Source organism: Bos mutus, chromosome 2 (genome assembly GCF_027580195.1).
Source record: "Bos mutus isolate GX-2022 chromosome 2, NWIPB_WYAK_1.1, whole genome shotgun sequence".
In the NCBI taxonomy this organism is placed as follows: Eukaryota; Metazoa; Chordata; class Mammalia; order Artiodactyla; family Bovidae; genus Bos; species Bos mutus.
This window is the reverse complement of record NC_091618.1, coordinates 73,662,973-73,683,295: the sequence shown is the minus strand read 5'-3', so window position 1 is coordinate 73,683,295 and position 20,323 is coordinate 73,662,973. Positions and strand designations below refer to the sequence as shown.

The 20,323-nt window shown below is 36.2% G+C and overlaps 1 protein-coding gene across 1 annotated transcript in view; it reads right to left on the bottom strand.

Annotated features, from left to right (window-relative positions):
* Positions 1–20,323, bottom strand: part of RAB3GAP1 (RAB3 GTPase activating protein catalytic subunit 1) — a 110,969-nt gene that overhangs the window by 26,542 nt on the left and 64,104 nt on the right. The window contains exons 8-14 of the mRNA XM_005899488.2: positions 15,138–15,237; positions 12,877–12,958; positions 8,105–8,173; positions 6,775–6,848; positions 4,170–4,262; positions 3,578–3,747; positions 879–968 (exon numbers count right to left, since the gene is read on the bottom strand). Of these exons, the coding sequence (XP_005899550.1) occupies positions 879–968; positions 3,578–3,747; positions 4,170–4,262; positions 6,775–6,848; positions 8,105–8,173; positions 12,877–12,958; positions 15,138–15,237 (678 nt within the window). The remainder of the gene's footprint in view (positions 1–878; positions 969–3,577; positions 3,748–4,169; positions 4,263–6,774; positions 6,849–8,104; positions 8,174–12,876; positions 12,959–15,137; positions 15,238–20,323) is intronic.

Genomic DNA, 20,323 nt, shown 5'->3' with positions numbered 1-20,323 from the left:
TATCAACTGTCTAAAACATTATTGCCTAAATTTTTTTTAGGCAGCTCCATGTTTTCAAGATCTCTACAAGGATCAAAAAGTGACACTACATTTTAGTAAGGCTAAAGGTACAGCTTTCAGTTTCTTCTGTGAAATCTTTAAGATATACTCTAAATTTCATGTGTTATAAAAATCTTACAATTACAAATGAATACGCACTTGCCAAAACCAAAAACATAAAATCAGAACTGTATAAACTAAAAATGAAAAGCCCTGCTTTTCCCTCTCACTTCATGAAATCACTTTCTAACAGTATTAACAATTTGATCTATCTCTACACAATTTAAACTGATTTCTCAACTTATCAAAGACTTCAAAAAGGAAAATATGAAAATTATACTTCATTTTACACATTACTTCAATTAAAGAATTTTCTACCCTCTATCTAGTTTTGAAATATAAAGAAGAATCCATTGCAAAACATAAATTTGATGACTTATGAAAAGTTTAAACTAAAGGATAGCCTATAACCATACACAGTATATTTTTTCATTATTTCCAGAAAACTTCTTTTACCCAAAATATGTATCTATGTTAACGTTCTATAGTAGGTCACTGAATGGAGGCCATAATCATCACTCAAGTTTTCCTAAGGTGATTTTTACAATAAAAAGATCCTTATTTCACAACAGAGAAAGTTTTATAGTGAATGCTAGAAAATTATCACATTTTCCTCATCCAAGTCTTTGTTAAACTGAGGAAGAGCTTAAATGACAGGTATAGAGATATAAAACTGTTTACAGTAGCCATTCTTATGAAGTAGATTTCATGACTGTTGCTAGAAATATAGCAAAATCCCTAGAAATTCAATGCATTTTAAATATTTAACATTAACTTACATATTCTTCACTCTCTAGTGGAGGATTACTATTGTCTGTTGAAGAAGTCCCATCTAATGGTTTCTCAGAAGCAGCATCAGGGAATAAGAACTTATGGGAAAGAAAGAAAATAATCACATTTTCAATGAAATTTCTTACTTTGCAGACTTTTGTAACTTTTATAAACACCATTTGACATTTTAATGCTTATGGTTTTAAAACAATGAGAATGCTCTTACTGTATCAGCCAGTTGGTTCTACACTATCTCAAATATTTTCTATTTTTCTCCAAAAAACAGAGTGACTAGTCAATTTTAAAATCAGATTTTTCTTAAATGTAACCACAAGGTTCTGTTAATTGTTTAATTCACAGAATGCAAAACCAGAATCTGTATACCATGATTTCAGGCTCATCCAAGGTCATTAAATTTTTTAAAAAGTGTTATTACTAAATAGATAAAATTATAAAAGAAAAACTGGAAATACCCAAACATTTGTGAGGCTCCACAGAGAAATACAACCCACAGGTTTTCATATATGAAATGCTGCAAGTATGACATTAAAGACCCATAATTTTATCTTATGAGATACTTACAGAGTATCTCGTAAGATAAAGTGGGAAGCAGACTAAACCTGTAATGACCGATGAATCTTTTCTACATGATTTCTGTTAATACATGTGAGGATTTATGTGAGGGTGAGGGTGCATATGTGAGGCTATGCAGAGTGGTTAAAAAAAACTGCAGTGCATACAACTGAGCTACATAATTGGAATAAAATCTCTTAAGGATATATCCTTAAGAAGGGGCCTTCTTTACCGAAATTTACTTTCAATCCTTTAATCACTAATCTCCCCAAGTGTTTTGTGGTACCGCTGACTTGTGATTCCTTTGCATACTTCGCCATGTACTACAGAACTGAACTGAACAGAACATGTTGAAGAGATTTTTCCAGTGGTCATGTATGGTCGTGAGAGTTGGACTGTGAAGAAAGCTGAGTGCTGAAGAATTGATGCTTTTGGACTATGGTATTGGAGAAGACTCTTGAGAGTCCCTTGAACTGCAAGGAGATCCAATCAGTCCATCCTAAAGGAGATCAGTCCTGGGTGTTCATTGGAAGGACTGATGCTGAAACTTAAACTCCAATACTTCGGCCACCTCATGCAAAGAGTTGACTCACTGGGAAAGACCTTGATGCTGGGAGGGATTGGGGGCAGGAAGAGAAGGGGATGACAGAGGATGAGATGGCTGGATGGCATCACTGACTCGATGGACGTGAGTCTCATTGAACTCCAGGAGCTGGTGATGGACAGGGAAGCCTGGCGTGCTGTGATTCATGGGGTTGCAAAGAGTTGGACACGACTGAGCAACTGAACTGAACTGACAGAACATGTTGAAGAGATTTTTCTTCTTAAGGAGAGGAACAACCAAGTGTCAACATCCACTAGTAAGCACGTTTATACACAGTATCCTATTTTCATACCACTACGTGAGCTATATATCAGTGCCCACATCTCTTGCAAATAAACGAACTAAAAATCTGGCTAAAAGTCTTGCTCAGATAAACAGCAGGGCTAAAATTAACTTCAAGTTTTCAAGTCCTATATTCTTTTCATTGCACTACTCTTAAAGGTTTTTCCCAAGACTGTCTTAATGCACAGGTTGTCAGAAGTAAGATTGTAACTACAATTATAGTAAGGATAGCTATCATTTAGCAAAGTTCTCAGAGAAGGCAATGGCACCCTACTCCAGTACTTCTGCCTGGAAAATCCCATGGACAGAGGAGCCTGAAAGGCTGTAGTCCATGGAGTCGCTAGAGTCAGACATGACTGAGCGACTTCACTTTATTTTTTCACTTTCATGCACTGGAGAAGGAAATGGCAACCCAGTGTTCTTGCCTGGAGAATCCCAGGGACGGGGAAGCCTGGTGGGCTACCGTCTATGGGGTTGCACAGAGTCGGACATGACTGAAGTGACTTAGCAGCAGCAGCAGCAAAGTTCTATTAAACACCAGTGTAACAGAAGGTCCTTTAATCCGTCCAACAACCTCACAGGCTTTTATTAGATTCACTTCAGATGAAGAAACTGAACTTAAATGGCTTGTTCAAAGTCAAACAACAAATCAAGATTAACCCTGGTGTGTATGGTTCCTGGGCTGGACCCGTTCCACCAACCTATACCTAGGAGACACCCTAGCCCCTTCTAGTACTTGCTATAAAGTTTTCAAGAATACCATTTTGATCATGTCAACCTCCTGCTTAAAATGGCATTAAACCGAAGTCCCATGCTTCAGCAAGCACTTCACCAGCTACTCTCCAGTCTCATCCCTGACCCGCCTCTGGGAAGTACCCTGCAATCTACCAGATTATCCGACATGCTCTCTCAGGCCTCTGCAATTCATCCACTTCTAAACCTTCATCCATTTATGACTAGCTCAATTGTCCCCTCTTTATGAAGCTCTCCCTGATTCCCACTGCTCAGACAGACAGATGCACCCCTCTGCTGTGTTCTCACAGGCCCTTTGCCAGAATTCTTACATGTAACATGGTATTGTAATTACTGTTCATTTTTCTTATTCCCACTACACCAGTGGCAACTCTGAATGTGGAGACTGTGTTTTACTCATTTTATATCCCCATCCAGTACCTGCCACACAGATGGGACTGTATAGATAATAAATGAGTGCACATACAGACACATAAAAACATTACATTTAGTTACCAAGAGAATAGTATTGAGGACATCATTATTCAGTGGTGATTCTTCTACACCTCTGTGTTTCCGTATTTTCTTCTTTGCAGTGTGCACCATGTTAGAGACTGATAATTTATGAATTGGAACTGGTGCAGGCTCTGTCAACTTTGACAAAGCATGAGTTATATCAGCAATTTCTATAAAAAGAATAGAAATGAATACATATTACAGCACCAACCCTAGCAGGTCAAAGTAATGAATAAACTGATGACTGTACAGAATACTTTAGTCACTCTTTTCATCAGTGACTTTTCATTAATACACATGTTCGTTCAACTTTATATGAATGCATGATTAATAAAGGTGTAACAATTTCTGCCCAGGAACTTCAAAAATAAACCTCTAAAACTGTTTTTTAAAATATCTTACATTTTCTTATTAATCACACAATGTTTTAAGCTCAGGGTATAGCCAAGAGAAAATGGGAGCTGTTCAGTTCATCAAAACTTGATTCCCTAATATAACCTGAATGAGAATAACAGATGAAAAGTTGCTGGAAAATGTGTGAAAGAGTTAGACATTTGAAAATAACTTTAAAAAAAAGAAAAAGGTAAGTCACCTCTCCCTTCTTCCTCAAATGTGGATCGTCCAAGAATCTCATCAGTTGACTCCTTTCGACGGCAAATTTTAAAAAATTCAGTGACAAAATCACCTACACAGAAAAAACGTTACTCATTTTTGAAATGTAACTGAAAGAAGTCAGTCCTATAAATAAAGATACATGTCTTCTCACAAAAGCTATTAACTAACATATTGCTTCCCTGGTGGCTCAGATGGTAGAGTCTGTGGTGCGGGAGACCTGAGTTCAACCCCTGGGTCGGGAAGATGTCCTGGAGAAGGAAATGGCAACCCACTCCAGTATTCTTGCCTGGAAAATCCCATGGATGGAGGACCCTGGCAGGATGTAGTCCATAGGGTCACAAAGAGTCAGACATGACTGAGCGACTTCGCTTTCACTTTCAACATATGGCAGAAAAAAAAAAACATTCAAGGGAACTCTACTCAGTGCTCTGCACTGATCTAAGTAGGAAAGAAATTTTAAAAAGAAGAGATATATGTATACATGTAACTGATTCACTATGCTGTACAACAGAAACACATTATAAAGCAACTATATTCTCATAGAAATTAAAAAAAAATTGAACTCTTGCATGATCTACCTGCCCTTCCAGTCAAGAGGTTAACATCTGAGCAGGCCCATGAGATTAGTCTTGACCCAGAATAAAAAAAATGAGACACACTTGCCACTCTTGTTGCAATTCTGGTCATAAAAATGCATTAAGTTTGACATAAAAAAAAAAAAACAAAGAAAAGGAACCATTCAGTTTCTCCACCCAATGCAAAAAATTAATTCCATTTCAAAGGTAGCCTTGCTTTTACTTTCCCTGTATGTCCCAGGATATTAAAAGTTTCTTCTTATAATTCCCTCTAGAATGAAAGGAAAAATAATTGGACATAGTAATATTAAGCACTTACTATTGGCCTGAATAAGATAAATAGTATCTCTTCTCATGAAGTTGGTGGATCTAGGATTTAAAACAAGGTCTATCCAACTCTAAAACATTTTGTATCAACCCTCTACCTACCTCCCAATGTTCTTATTGTTTTAGTCACCAAGTTATGTCTGACTCTCTGCAACCTCCTAGAAAGCCTGCCAGGCTCCTCTGTCCATGGAATTTCCTAGGCACAAATACTGGTGGGTAGCCATTTATTCTCCAGGGTATCTTCCCAACCCAGGGATCAAACTCATGTCTTCCACGTCTCCTGTACTGGCTGGCAGATTCTTTACCACTGAGCCACCAAGGAAGCCTCACTACTCTCCTATACCTCAAGACAAAGATGGCAGGAATTTTACCTTATATACATAAATGCTAATTAGCATTTAATGAATAACATGACAAATGACACAGAGCTCAGGCAAAAAAGCTTTACGGAAATGCCCCAATACTGTCATCAATAAATATTTAGTAATAACTCCATCAGCTGAATGACAATGTATCACGTTGTATGAAATAAATGTGGCATGGATGAACACAGAAACGGAAAAAATAATTTTCACATCCACTAAATATAAGAGAGAAAAAGACTGGAAAGAGGAGATGGGTTCAGAAGACTTCATGAAAGAGACATTATCTACAAAAGCAGGAAGAGAAAGATAATTCTAGATATGGGATATAATAATTATGACCTGAAGAGCGAATGATAGTTTTTAAAGTATTTCTATAATGTTATAACATTTCTATAATGTTACAGAAATGTTCTATATGTTCTAAATGTTCTAGAAATAAATTTCTATAATGTTATATCAGGGTTTCCCTGATAGCTCAGTTGGTAAAGAATCTGCCTGCAATGCAGGAGACCCCAGTTTGATTCCTGGGTCAGGAAGGTCTGCTGGAGAAGGGATAGGCTACCCATTCCAGTATTCTTGGGCTTCCCTTGTGGCTCAGCTGGTAAAGAATCTGCTTGCAATGCAGGAGACCTGGGTTCGATCCCTGGGTTGGGAAGATTCCCTGGAGAAGGGAAAGGCTACCCACTCCAGTATTGGCCTGGTGAATTTGATGGACTGTATAGTCCATGGGGTTGCAAAGAATTGGACACGACTGAGTGACTTTCACTTCTACATACTGTTATTTCATTTCAAATATCCCTATGACATGTACAAGATTATTTACACCTCTTTTCCTCTATCAGAAAATATATCTGCAGATACAGTACAGAGCCCTACAGAAAGCTCTAACAAGACCATCAAATTCAGTGTTCATCCTATTATATACTGCAAGCATAGAGGGATGACAAAAGACAAAAAGGGTTCCACTAACCAGAATGGAAGAAGCAGAGTATGCCACAGAAGGAAAAAAGAAGTCACATAAAGCGTTAGGAAAATAAAACTCAGATCCTGGGGAAACATAAGAGAATTTTGAGGTATGGACTGGTTAAAACTGAACGACAAAAAGTCTGCTATTATTATTTAAGAATAACCAGAAGGAGTCACTGCTGTTGACAAAGATTAATTGTTAATGATGTTAACTGAGAAGTCACAATGTAAAAAACTTAAAAAAAATTTTCAGATAGGTGAAATAAAGTATAAAGAATACATCCAGTGTTCCTGATCTGGAGAACAGACAAATACATGGTATTTCAGGAAAGGAACGTAAGTATCTTACCTAGTAAACACTGAGGATTATCAGCTTTTCGAACTCTAACAGACCAATGGGGAGCCTGCATAGGATCCAAATCACTAAAATGCAAAATGATAAACACAAGATCCTATTTATAGCAATCTGCAAGGTTCATAAATTTACCAAAATGCAGTCTTAATGAAAACATTATATAGAAGGACAAGCAATCCATTTCGCCTCCCTTAAACTTACTGCTATTCACATGCAGAAGACCATTTAGGTGAGTTTTTAAAAATAAAACCCTAAGACAAAATTCTTAGACAAAAAGGTACAAAAGGAAAAACCAAAATCAGAACAAACTAATCAAAAAGCATAAAAATGATTCTGATCAGGTAACATACAATAACCTAATGAGAATATTTTAGGAATAAATGAAACAAAATGAGAAATGAGAAACAAGCAAAAATGTACAATAATCCTAATCTGTTTTTATTATACTATTTATTAATAAAAAAGAAAACTATAAAAATTTCCACAAGATCAAGTGCCCCATTTTCTCAGTTAAACAGATTATGCTGCATTCACTTAATGGGATATTATGCAGTACTTTACAAATTGACAACACAGATCTACATCTATTCAATGAATAACTGTATTATATGAATAAAGTAAATTAATATATAAAGTTATACTTTAAATAGAAATACCCTTAAATGTTAACTGCTAATTTTTTAAGTAATAGAATTGTAGGTAATCTTTCTTCTTTATACCCATCTAAATTATCTGATTTTAAAAGCTTGTGTTACTTCTTCCATCAGAAAATAGAACACTTTTAACTATTTAAAAAAAAAAAAAACTGTCCTATTTCTCACAGTTTTGCATCAAGCATGAGAAGATACCAAAATTACATTCCTCTTTCCTCACATTCTTCTAGGATAGGGCTCACTGCAATTTTCAATTTTTTCCTGTGCAATTTTTCCATTGCACAGGAGTATATGATATGGATGTTTTGTTATTTATGGCATTTAACAATCAGATGTTCTTCCCACATTTTTTAATGACCATCATCTCTTCAAAGTCCTTTATCAAATGTTAAAGTCCAAAAGAATTATGCACTGACTCCCAAACTAACTAGAGACATCTTCGCTAAGCCCAAGTAAGATGCAGACTGCTCATTACCCCGGAACTAAGGATCCTGTCTCCAAAGTCCACAGCTTAAAACACATTTCTAATATACATCAGTCTAAAAACTGATCTTTAAAAACAAAAGCAAACAACCATATCAGAAATTGATTCAAAGAAAAATTGCTAACCCACTGGGCAGTTAGTCTTTTGAAATCTGTGACTCTTAATGTACTATTTTTAACATACTTACGAATAAACATCATTATCCACAATGATACCTTCAGTCAGGTGGGGCCATGTAGTTGCTAAATGGAGTTCACTGAAACAAAACATACAATATATCTGTAAGCTTTAATAATGTATATATACCTGATTCAACAATTCTACTTCTAGAATTGTATCCTCAGTAAATAACTGGAAATATGCCCCAAAAAGTATGCTAAAAATGCTCATGATTTGTAATATAATAAAACTGTAAGCACCTGGTTTAGCAAATGGTGGCACATTTATATTAATGTCTGCAAGAAAAAACCATGCTATACATAATAACCAAAAAGTGTAAGTAAACCAAATGTGTGTCAATTGATGAGTTAAGTAAAACATAGCACTATTCCATAGGACAGCGTATTATATGGCCACAAAAAGCAATGATACACTGATTCACACTACAATGTGGATGAACCTCTAAAAGATGCTAAGTGAAAACAGCCAGATACAAAAGGTCCCATATGGTATAATCCAACCCATATGAAATGTCCGGAAAAGGCAAATCCATATAGGCAAAAAGTACATTAATATCAGTCTAGACCCAGAGGCCCTAGGGAGACTGGGATGGCGGGGGCAGGGGGTGAGGTGGAGGTAGTGATAGTTAAGAGGTGAGGGGTTTCTTTTTAGGGTAATGAAAATGTTGTGGAATTAGATACTAACGATGGTTGCACAACTCTGAACCCTAAAAACACTAATTTGTATACTTTAAAATTGTAACTTTTATGGTACATAAGTTATATCTCAATTTTGAAAATATTATTTTTATAGTTCAGGAATTGGCATACTTTGTCTACAAAGGATCCTCTGGGAAGTATTTTGTGCTTCTTATGGGCCATGTATCAATAGTTTGCTATATTCTTGTTTTTTTCTTTTAAAACCCTCAACAATGTAAAACCACTTTTAGTCCCTTGTTGTTTAGTCACTGAGTCGTGTCTCTTTGTGACCCCATGGACTGTAGCCTGCCAGGCTCCTCTGTCCACGGGATTTCCCAGGCAAGAAAACTGGAGTAGGTTGCCATTCCCTTCTCCAAGGGATCTTCCCAAGCCAGGGATGTGAGGTAATAATAATAAAAAAGTACATAATAAATGCCATGTGCTTGAATCATCCTGAAACCACCTCCCACCCTGGTCTTCCATGAAAGCCATTCCTGGTGCCAGAAAGGTTGGGGACAGCTGCTCTCTAAGACTCTCGGGGTCCATCATCTGGACGCACTGGTGCAGCTTGACCTTGAGGTTGACCATCACCAGTCTTCCTGATGAAGGAGATCTGGGAGGGGAAGTCTCACTGTCTCACGAGGTTGGGGAGCATGATTTCTACTATAATTTTCTTGGGTTGAGACTTCACCCCCTGAGCCTTTGGTGTGCTTGGGGTGGCTTTCCCTGGTGGAGACCCATGAAGGGTAGATTGGCTAAGAGGCATCAAATTCTGAGCAGATCTGCTGGAAGCCTGGTGCAGGCTCTGCTGGAGGCTGAGCAGATCCCTAAGCTCCATTACATCAGAAGAGCATGGGGTGAACAAGACCTAGCCCCGTGAAGACCATCCACAGTGCATACAGATTCCGGGCACATTCATGGGCTAACTGTAGGGACGTCTTTTGGGCTACAGTTTCACCATCCAGAGTTCAGCCCATTAAAACTATGGTAATGTAGCTCATTATGTATATAAAAACAGGCCACTGGTCAGATTTGGTCCACAGGTCATAGTTTGCTGACCTCTTTTTATAGATGAAAATTAAATTTCAGAAACTTTTCATGTAAAATTATAAAATAACAAGCCACAAAAAAATGTATGATGACATATATTTATAAAATAAATACTGTGCAAAAAAGAGTTACCATAGCAGGCCTAACACTGAGAAAGGATTACTTGCAAGGCTAGTCCCTGGTTTGGCATCTGGGAACTTGAATTTCAGGAAGGTTCCTATCATTCCCTGTGCCTAAATTACCTGTGCCAAAAACACGGTTGATGGAAATATCTGGTTTCCTTCTGGTACAGGCTAGCCAGAGGGTGCCTACATGACCAGTCTCTGATTAAAACTTCTAAGTGCTGAGCCTCTAGTGAGCTTCCCTGGTAGACACCCTTTCACACATACTGTCACAATTCATTGCTGGGGGAACTGAATGTGTCCTGTGTGACTACATGGGAAGATGAAGTTTGTCCTTCATTTGCTCCGGACCTCACCCCATATGCCTTTTCCCTTTGCTGATTTTTGCACCATATCCTTTTTCTTAGTAAATAAGCATGAGCACAGCTATACATTGAGTCCTACAAGTTCTCCTAGCAAATCAACTTGAGGGTGGTGTTGGGGGATCTGCTGCATATATACACATAAACATGTACATATACACACCTAATTCATATATATGAAAAATGGTCGGAAGCACATATAGCAAGCTGTGGTCAGTGAGCACCTATGAGTAGGTGATTATAAATTTAATGATTTTTTTTTCCTCCTGTCTAGATTCTGATCTCACTTGTTATGTTCAGAGAATATAGAAGTCAAAAGGGTCAATTACTTCATTTCTTTGCTCTTTGGTGATACTTGACTAACTGGCAACTCTAGTCTGAGAATCTGAATCTGTAAGCACAGTTAGGAATTCACAGTGGGCCAGCACTCCACAACAATGCAGTGTAACCTGGGTTATGAACCAGACAATTAGGCAGGCTTGGCTCAAGGCTATTTTCTGAGCCTGGTTCTACAATGGTCCCAATTAAACATTTGAGTTACTAAGCATCTATCCAAAAACTGATTTTTCGCTTGAATTAGAGTTGACTATTAAACAGTTTGCCACTAGACAATGTGACTACTAAACATAGGGGTTTTGCCCATTTTTACATTTTCTCTGCACTGAACATGAATTTATTATTCATAATAAAACTAATTAAGGTAAAAAATGACTGCAAATAATATGTGATATCATATAGTTTAAATGATTAGAATGATTGGAAATTTAAAACTATCCACTACTGAATTTTTTAAAGAATGAACCTCAAATGCAATTCCTAAGCTTTTATGATTAAGTCCTCTCCTCTCCCTCTAACTATAGAAAAATTTCTTTGACAATGAGACAAGATACTGACTCTTTCACTATTAAAGATGCCTTTTCAAAAGCACTGTGCCCACAATATTTGCTAATCACTGTTTGATTTAAATGGTATGCCACATGCACCATCTTACCCTCAACTTATTTCTGTGTTCTTCAATCACTTGTTCCTTTGCTGACTGACTCCTCATCACGATACAGATTTGGAAGAAATATTTAACAATTAAAACCTCCACATTTCTCTCAGGTCAGTTTATTGCTCTCCCCCTAGAATCTTCTCTAAGTAAAATTCAAATAAACGACCCCACTGGAAGCCACAATTCTATCTGTATCCACTCCGACACCGTTTCTTGCTTGCCCACTACATTCTAGCCATGATAGCCACCTTTTGTTTCCTTCCGTAGACTTTCCAAGCTGTTTCCTGCATCAGGGTGCTTTGCATAGGCTCTTCCCTGCACCTGGAATGGTCGTTCTCTCATTCTCTGCCTGGCTAAATTCTTCCCTAATTGAGACTCAGAGTAAATACCCTTTCCTTTGAGAAGACTTTACTGATGGCATACCTATACTTTTCCTTCAAATTATTCCATAATTTATAATTCTAAGTTTACTTAGGTGATTAGTTCATCTATTTTATTTAATTAGACTACAAAAGCCGAGAAGGCAGAAGCTGTCAGTTTTACTTCAGGATCTTCCTCTTAGCACAGTGTCTGGCACATATAATAAATATCAATTTTAAAAGATACCCACTTTATCGTCTCCCTTAAGTGATTTTAAGTGAAAAGTATTATTATTTCTACATTTAAGTGAGAGTATTAAAGAAGGCAAAAGGAGAAGAGGATAACCGAGGATGAGATGGTTAGATAGCATCACTGACTTAATGGACATGATGAATTTGAGCAAACTCCGGGACACGGTGAAAGACAGGGAAGCCTGGCGTGCTGCAGTCAATGAGGTCGCTGAGTAGGACACAATTTAGCAACTGAACGACAAAATGTGAATATATATATTTTAAAATAACCAAATAGTTTAACAAATGAGATAGTTTTTATATCAGCACTGTTTATATTTTCCAAATATTTTGCTAGCAGTGATGAAGTTTTCCAACCCCTACATTTTCTCGTGAAACAGTTGTTTTTATTCTTTTTTTTTTTAAGTAGTAGTTCTTCTAGAAAAGCAATTGGGTAACCTATAAGGTCACCTTTGTGTCTCTTATTTACGTCTTAATTTTGAAAAAGTGGCCAGGAAAAATGCAAAAAATTGTTAACTCTGGGTGATGGACACACGAAAATTTGTGTTATATGACAATGTCTGTGCTTTTCAATATTTAAAACGTTTCCCCAAAGTAGGTCAAGAATCACTTCTATAAGGAAGTGATTCCTTATACATTAAGTGTATTAATATACACTTAATTACATTAATGTATTATTATTGTATATTACATTATATTATACATTACATTACATTAATGTATTCTATTAATATACACTTAATACATTAAGTGTATTATATATGTTTTATATATTACTTTAAACCTTCTTTTATTTCTTAAGTTACAGAGGAAAAAAAAAGATGGACAGATTATTACAAGCAGGTCTCTATTTCCAGTACTACATTCATTCCAGGAGGCTGCAGTATTATAAAACACAGTAAAATCAACATCAAATAGAATTTTAAAAGTCCCATAATTCAAACGATATAACGCAAGTCACACCTAATGGGATCTTCACAGGCACCAAATGGTAACTTGCCGAATTCCAGGCCTCCCACTTCTCCTCCTACAAGGGCATCTATATCTAAAGAAGAAAAAAAAATTTCCACAAGTTAGCCAAAAGTGGAGAAATAAGAATTTAAATTTAATTATGTCAACCTTTTGAAAGATTATAGATTTAAAACTGTCTACATTAAGACACAGCAAGTTAGAGAGCAAGCTGTCAGATATTAGACTTCCTCCAAGAATGTTAGAGTAAAAAAAACGGAAAGTTATAGTAAAAGGATACATTTAATTCCTGTTTGTAAAGTGCTGTATTCAAGCCTGCATTCTAAATTTTGCCCTTCTGAAATAGTCCTTAAATACTATTCAAGAGAATATTATTCTCGTAAATTTTAAAAATTTTCTAAGTATGTGATTCATATTATTTAAAAGAACAATTAAATAAGTATTAAAAAATTTAATCATCAACCTACATTCATCAGTTTTGCTGTTAATAATTTCAGAATAGCCCAAATTAGTCATCATTAATAAAACTTTATTTAAGCTGACAGTATATGGAAATATCTGAAGCACAGAAAATAATTTCCATTCCCTTATGAATGGTATCTGAGATTAGAGGAAAATTTAGAAGGTAAATCATCGCTTAGTTTCATCCCTCTTGAAGAATAAACACTTCTAAAAGACGTCAAAAAGATTTGTCTTCAAAGTAACACAAATGGTTGTTTTTAATTATTCACACAACACTGTGAATTACTAAAGTCTACTGTTGAGTTATGAACATTTACAGATTCACTAAAATCATGTTTGACAAATACCCACACCCTAACTAAATTATTAAAATTAGCATTAAATATGGTTCAATTACTTGAGTCAGTAAATTTTCTCAAATCAGTTCATTCCATTTTTCCAACTAAAGAATGCTTACAACAGAGATCAAAATAACTAGTTTTATTATAAAATGTGAATTAAAGAACTTCAAAATTTATAATAAGGACATGTTTAAAATCAGTGAGCTAGGGCTTCCATGGTGGCTCAGTGGTAAAGAATCCACCTACTAATGTGCAGGAGGCACTGGTTTGATCCCTGATCTGGGAAGATCCCAAGAGCCACAGAGCAATTAAGCCTGTGCGCCACAAGAGAAGGCATCGCAAGTAGAAAGTAGCCCCGCCTCGTCACAACTAGAGAAAAATCTGAGCAGCAACCAAGACCCAGCACAGTCAAAAATAATTTTTTTTTAAAACTTAGCAAGCTAAAAATTATTGCTGGACTATAACTGTATAAATTTTAATTAAATTAAAAGGTGAAAAGCAACATTGTAGAATCAAAGGATGATGCGACTTGGAGTTTGACCAGGATTTAAATGTGAACTTTAGCACTTGGACTCTTGAAGAGTCCCTTGGACTCTTTCAGTCCATTCTGAAGGAGATCAGCCCTGCGATTTCTTTGGAAGGAATGATGCTGAAGCTGAAACTCCAGTACTTTGGCCACCTCATGCGAAGAGTTGACTCACTGGAAAAGACTCTGATGCTGGGAGGGATTGGGGGCAGGAGGAGGAGGGGACGACAGAGGATGAGATGGCTGGATGGCATTACTGACTCGATGGATGTGAGTCTGGGTGAACTCCGGGAGCTAGTGGTGGACAGGGAGGCCTGGCGTGCTGCGATTCATGGGGTCGCAAAGAGTCAGACACGACTGAGCGACTGAACTGAACTGAAATTAATCAGTACATCAATGGCTAAGTAGGTAAAATGGTTTTAATTAATTTTTATAAAAACACAAGTTAAAGTAAAATATTCTACAGCTCTTCCCAGCATATGTGTATATATACATTTCTTTCTTTTTTTTTTCTGCTTTCCTTATTTAACCCTCTACTTCACACTCTACTCTCTATAAGGTTCTGTGCACGTCTGTTCTCAGCATAGAAGAGAGGTTTCTCTTCTTATATTCTGAAAGCAGACATTTTAATTATTCATTACGTACTAATTTTCAGCATACAATGTTCCATAGCAAGGGAATGCTTTATAAATAATATTTTTTTCAAAGACAGATTGTCAAGTAGAGAGTAACTGACAATTAGAGTAATTGTCTAGAATAATTCTAGAGTTGTCTCTAGAAAAACCTACAATTTTCAAGAGAAAAAAGTGATAAGGGCAATGAAATTAGCAACACTATACATTAAAAATGAGTTACAAATATTTCAAACACTTGAAACACACTGTTAAATACTTTTAGTTTCTGAATATAGTTCTAAATTATCTCACCCGGAGGTTGCTGAGGCCAAAAATACTGCTGCCAATCCTGAAGAACATAGGTAAACCGTATAGCAATATTAACTGGAGGCAGTGGAGTTAATGGACATCCCTAAGAAGTAAATGCAAAGACAATATCATGAAATGTTAGTACCCTTGTAATACCAGATGCAAATTTCAAACTACTGAAGTAGATGAATTACTACCTTTATGACATGGGGATTTTCAGGTTATAGTGTTAGATATGGCACACATAAACCAGCCATAAAAAATGTATGTATGACATTCTAGCCATTAAAAAGGAAAACTAAGTCACTGAAGTTATTAGAGCCAAAGGTGCGGAATTTAGGAAATCATTTTCATAGGGGAAATTCTCACAGCCTATAATGCCAGAGAACAAATTACATTAAAATAAAGCTGCTTAACTCTGACATAAATCACAGCAAGATCCTCCATGACCCATCTCCTAGAGTAACGGAAATAAAAACAAAAATAAACAAAAGGGACCAAATTAAACTTAAAAGCTTTTGTACAACGAAGAAAAGTACAAGCAAGGTGAAAAGACAACCCTCAGAATGGGAGGAAATAACAGCAAAGGAAACAACTGACAGAGGATTAATCTCCAAAATATACAAGCAGCTCACGCAGCTCAATACCAGAAAAACAAACAATCCAATCAAAAATTGGACAGACTATCTAAACAGACATGTCTCCAAAGAAGACATACAGAGGGCCAACAAACACATGAAAAGATCCTCAACATCACACATTATTAGAGAAACGCAAATCAAAACCACAATGAGGTATCATCTTACACCAATCAGAATGGCCATCATCAGAAAGTCTACAAACAATAAATGCTGGAGAGGGTGTGGAGAAAAGGGAACCCTCATGCACCATTGGTAGGAATGCAAATTGATAACAGCCACTATAGAAAACAGTATGGAGATTCCTTAAAAAACTAGGAATAAAACTACTATACGAACCAGCAATCCCACTACTGGGCATACACCCTCAGGAAACCATAACTGAAAAAGATACATGTACCCCAATGTTCACTGCAGTACTATGTACAATAGCTAGGCAACCTAGATGTCCATCAACAGATGAATGGATACAGAAGTTGTGGTACATACACACAATGGAATATTACTTAGCTACAAAAAAGGAGCACATGAGTCAGTTCTAATGAGGTGGATTAATCTAGATCCTATTATACAGAGTGAAGTCAGAAAGACAGATTTTGTATATTAACGCATACATATGAAATCTAGAAAGATGGTACTGATGATCATATTTACAGGGCAGCAAAGGAGACAGCCATAAAGAACAGAATTTTGGTCACAGTGGGAGAGGGAGACGGTGGAAAGACTTGAGAGAGTAGTACTGAAACATACACATGACCAAATGTACAATAGCTAGCCAGTGGGAATTTGCTGTATGATGCAGGAAACCCAAAGCCAGTGCTCTGTGACAGTCTAGAGAGGTAGGATAAGGAGGGAGGTGGGAGGAAGGTTTAAGAGGGAGGGGACATGTGTATGCCTGTGGCTGATTCATGTTGATGTATGGCAGAAACCATCACTATATAGTAAAGTAATTATCCTCCAATTAAAAATAAATTTTTTAAGAAAGAAATAAACTTCCAAAAAAAAAAAGCTGTTTGACCTACTACCAGGAAGAGATATTACATTCTATTAAGTAAAATACTATTTCAAAATATCTTACACAATTTTAATTACACAAATATAATTTCTTACTAGTCTCTTCAGCCATGTTGCATGTAAAAAAATGTGAATCATTTTTTAAATAAAGTAAAACTGCTACAAAATATAAAACTAGGTTTAAGATGTCTTTTTTCCCTTTGAAATGAAAATAAACTCAAAGCCAGTCTTGAATATTTAACGAAAATGTTAGACTGTGACAAATGGTCACTCACGCAAAATAGTTTATATTAATGAATCAGAAAATTAAGATCTATCTTTATACTCATTACTAATAATAAAAATTAATAATATCCAAACATCTCATGATCTCAGCTTCCCTTAATAATGGTTAAGCTATATTAATGTGGAATAGGAATTAAGTATGCATAGGCATGACCTAGTGAGCTTATGAAAATGCAGATTCAACAATATCCTGCATATCTACCCAGTTTCCAGGTGTTTCTGATACTGCTGGTCAGAAGAAATAACATAGACCCTTTAGCTCAGCATCAGTAGCTATAAATGTCATTAGTAACTTTAACTGAATACAAACTCAATCTCAAGATAGCTGCCAAAAAAGAGAGAGTTAATTCAGTTTTGGGCTGCTGTGTCCTACAGAAGCAAGTAAGATTCTAGCTGGTCAGAAATAATTACTTTTTACTTAGGTTTAGGTACCAAATGAGCATTCACCAGTAATTCTGGACCAGTAATGATCTAGAAACCATAATGAGGTCACTTTGACACATAACCTCTGCTCCAGTCACGTTAGCAATGTTGGCAAATACAGAAAGAGATGACCAAAAAGAAACAGCTAGGATCAAACATGACTTATCTTCACAGACCCTAGAAAAGGTATAGAAAAGGTACAGAAAACTAAAAGTATTAAGCGGGACCCAAGACACATGCTTGCTAAGTTCCAGATGACAGCCAGGATTATGGACTGCATTAAATGGATCCAAAGTACTCAGCCCAGACTGAGGGCACTACAAGACTCTCTGCTTAAGGCAGACATATGGACAGAGTACTCTAGATTGGAGCAGTGGCTGTGCTGGAAGGTATAAGGCTAGAAAAAGTTGTGTGATCTAGGGAAAAACCCACTCCTATGATCCAGGCATCCAGGCTTCCCAGGTGGCTCAGAGGTTAAAGCGTCTGCCTGCAATGCAGAAGACCTGGGTTCAATCCCTGGGTCGGGAAGATCCCCTGCAGAAAGAAATGGCAACCCACTCCAGTATTCCTGCGTGGAGAATCCCATGGATGGAGGAACCTGGTGGGCTACAATCCATGGGGTCACAAAGAGTCGGACATGACTGAGTGACTTCACTCACTCACTCACTCATGATCCAAGCAAGCAATTCAATGATTCCAAGACTCCATGTGCAATACCACAATATCAACACCGAGCAAGAGGCATCAAACACCATTTTAAGACAGGCTTCTGAAATAGTCTACAGATAAGAAGCAATCACAAATTATAAAACCACTAGAGAAGATAGGAAAGTTTAAAACTACAAAAAGATGACATTAAAAATGAGCCTGCAAACAAAACTTCCCCAGAACATGAAGAAATAAATACAATTCTAAGAAAGATAAATATCCAAATCAGAATATAAAACCATGAAACATAAAGAACATCTGATAGAATGAAGAATGTCTAAATTGAAAAAGGAAACACTACGGTATGAGAGCGCTTTCAAACATTTAAAGGATTGTGGCAAAAGAGGATTTAAATTTAAACTTTATGTGATTCCAAGGACAACCACCCTCTGCTGCCACTCTGCCAAGGAAGCCTTTTCAAAATATTAGATTCATGTGAAAATGAAATAAATTGCCACTGTGGGGCTAAAGTGCCTTGGAACACTTCCAGTAGATTTAAAGGGTAATATTTATAAAGATAGCCTTATAAAGACAGTATAAGAGAGTTGCATATTAAGTAGTTTTACGTAATACCAATAAAGTACTCAAAACAAGTCTCAATTATTTTAAGTTCAACTCTTACCAAATAAACTTTCATATTTATACCAGTGAGGTTTGTAAAAGTTCTGAAAGACGATGTAATAAACTGATTAGGAACGCTTTTTTTTTTTTTTTTTTTAACAGTCATATTCTAAATCAGGCTTCACAAATCAATGTGGTCCCTAGTTTTAGTAAGAAGCTGAGTTACGTAGAGGAGTAAAAGATCCATGAAAATAACTTTCACTAATGTTTTTAAAAAGAGGAATAAAACATTAATATTTGCATCTGACTAGAATTTTATCTAAAATAATTAAACATAATTGAAGATTTGGTGAGAACAAAGGAAAACTAACAGAGTAGAAATAACACATATTTGTCTTTTTCAAAAATTTCTCAAGGCAACACATGAAGAATTGAGTAGTATTTAAGACAGCATTTCAAGGTCCAGAGAGGTTTTGGGGGAAAAGTTGCATATAGACAGGGAACTTTCTAAAAGACATACTTCTATCATTTGTTTAATGGAGATAATCACAGAAACAGCTAACAATAGTTATTTTGAGGAAAGGGACTAAGGATATAAAGAAGTTTTTACCTCTTTAATTTCTTAACCTGGTACATGTACTTTTTTAAAATATCAAGTAGATTCATCTTTGTAGTGATAATCCTAGCACCATGCTGTTTACAGCCTCAACACTGAAAACATACATTTATGAAGTTCTAATCCTAAATATCTTTCTACAAACAATATATGTTAATAAAAGAAATTTCAGCATTTTCTTATTTTTTTTAATTTTCAAAATTTGTAAACCTTCAGAAAGGTTGCAAAGCTAGCATAATGAATACCCACATGATCTTTTTGACTGAAACTTTTGAAAGTAAATTGCAAGCATCATGGCAACTCACCTCTAAATACTTCATTCAGCATGTGATTCCTATGAACAAGGATATTATCCTATGCAACCATAACACAATTATCACACTCAAGAATTTTAACACTGATATTATTTTGTAATATATAGTCCATATTAAAACTGTCCCACTGTTCCAATTGTGTCCTTTATGGCTATTTTGCTGTGATCAAGGATCACACACTGCCTTTAGTTGTTACATCACTTCACTCTCTTTTAAGCTAAATAGCTCCCAGAATTTGTATTGCCTATCATGAAACTGCTATTTTTAAAGAGTCTAGGACAGCTACTTTGTAAAAGAGTAGCACAGGCAAGTCCTCCATATCTCTGTTATAGTGTTTTTAGAGAAAAATAAAGATGTATTGAGCACATCCAAGTTAGCCCTGCTGCCCTCAGTCATAGCATTATAAGCCAGATTAATTTTAAACATCAAATAGACCCTTGGGGGGAAAAATAGCAATTCAGAACCCAAGAGTTCACATCTCAGTTGCTCTTAGTCAGAGTCCCCAACAAGTAGCTACATAGAGGCCCACTCACACGGGGGAGGGTTGGCAATATTACTGTTAGAGAAAAAGGAATATAAAGAGTTAACACAGTATCTAAATGTTAACAGAACAACCAAAGCTAGTATACA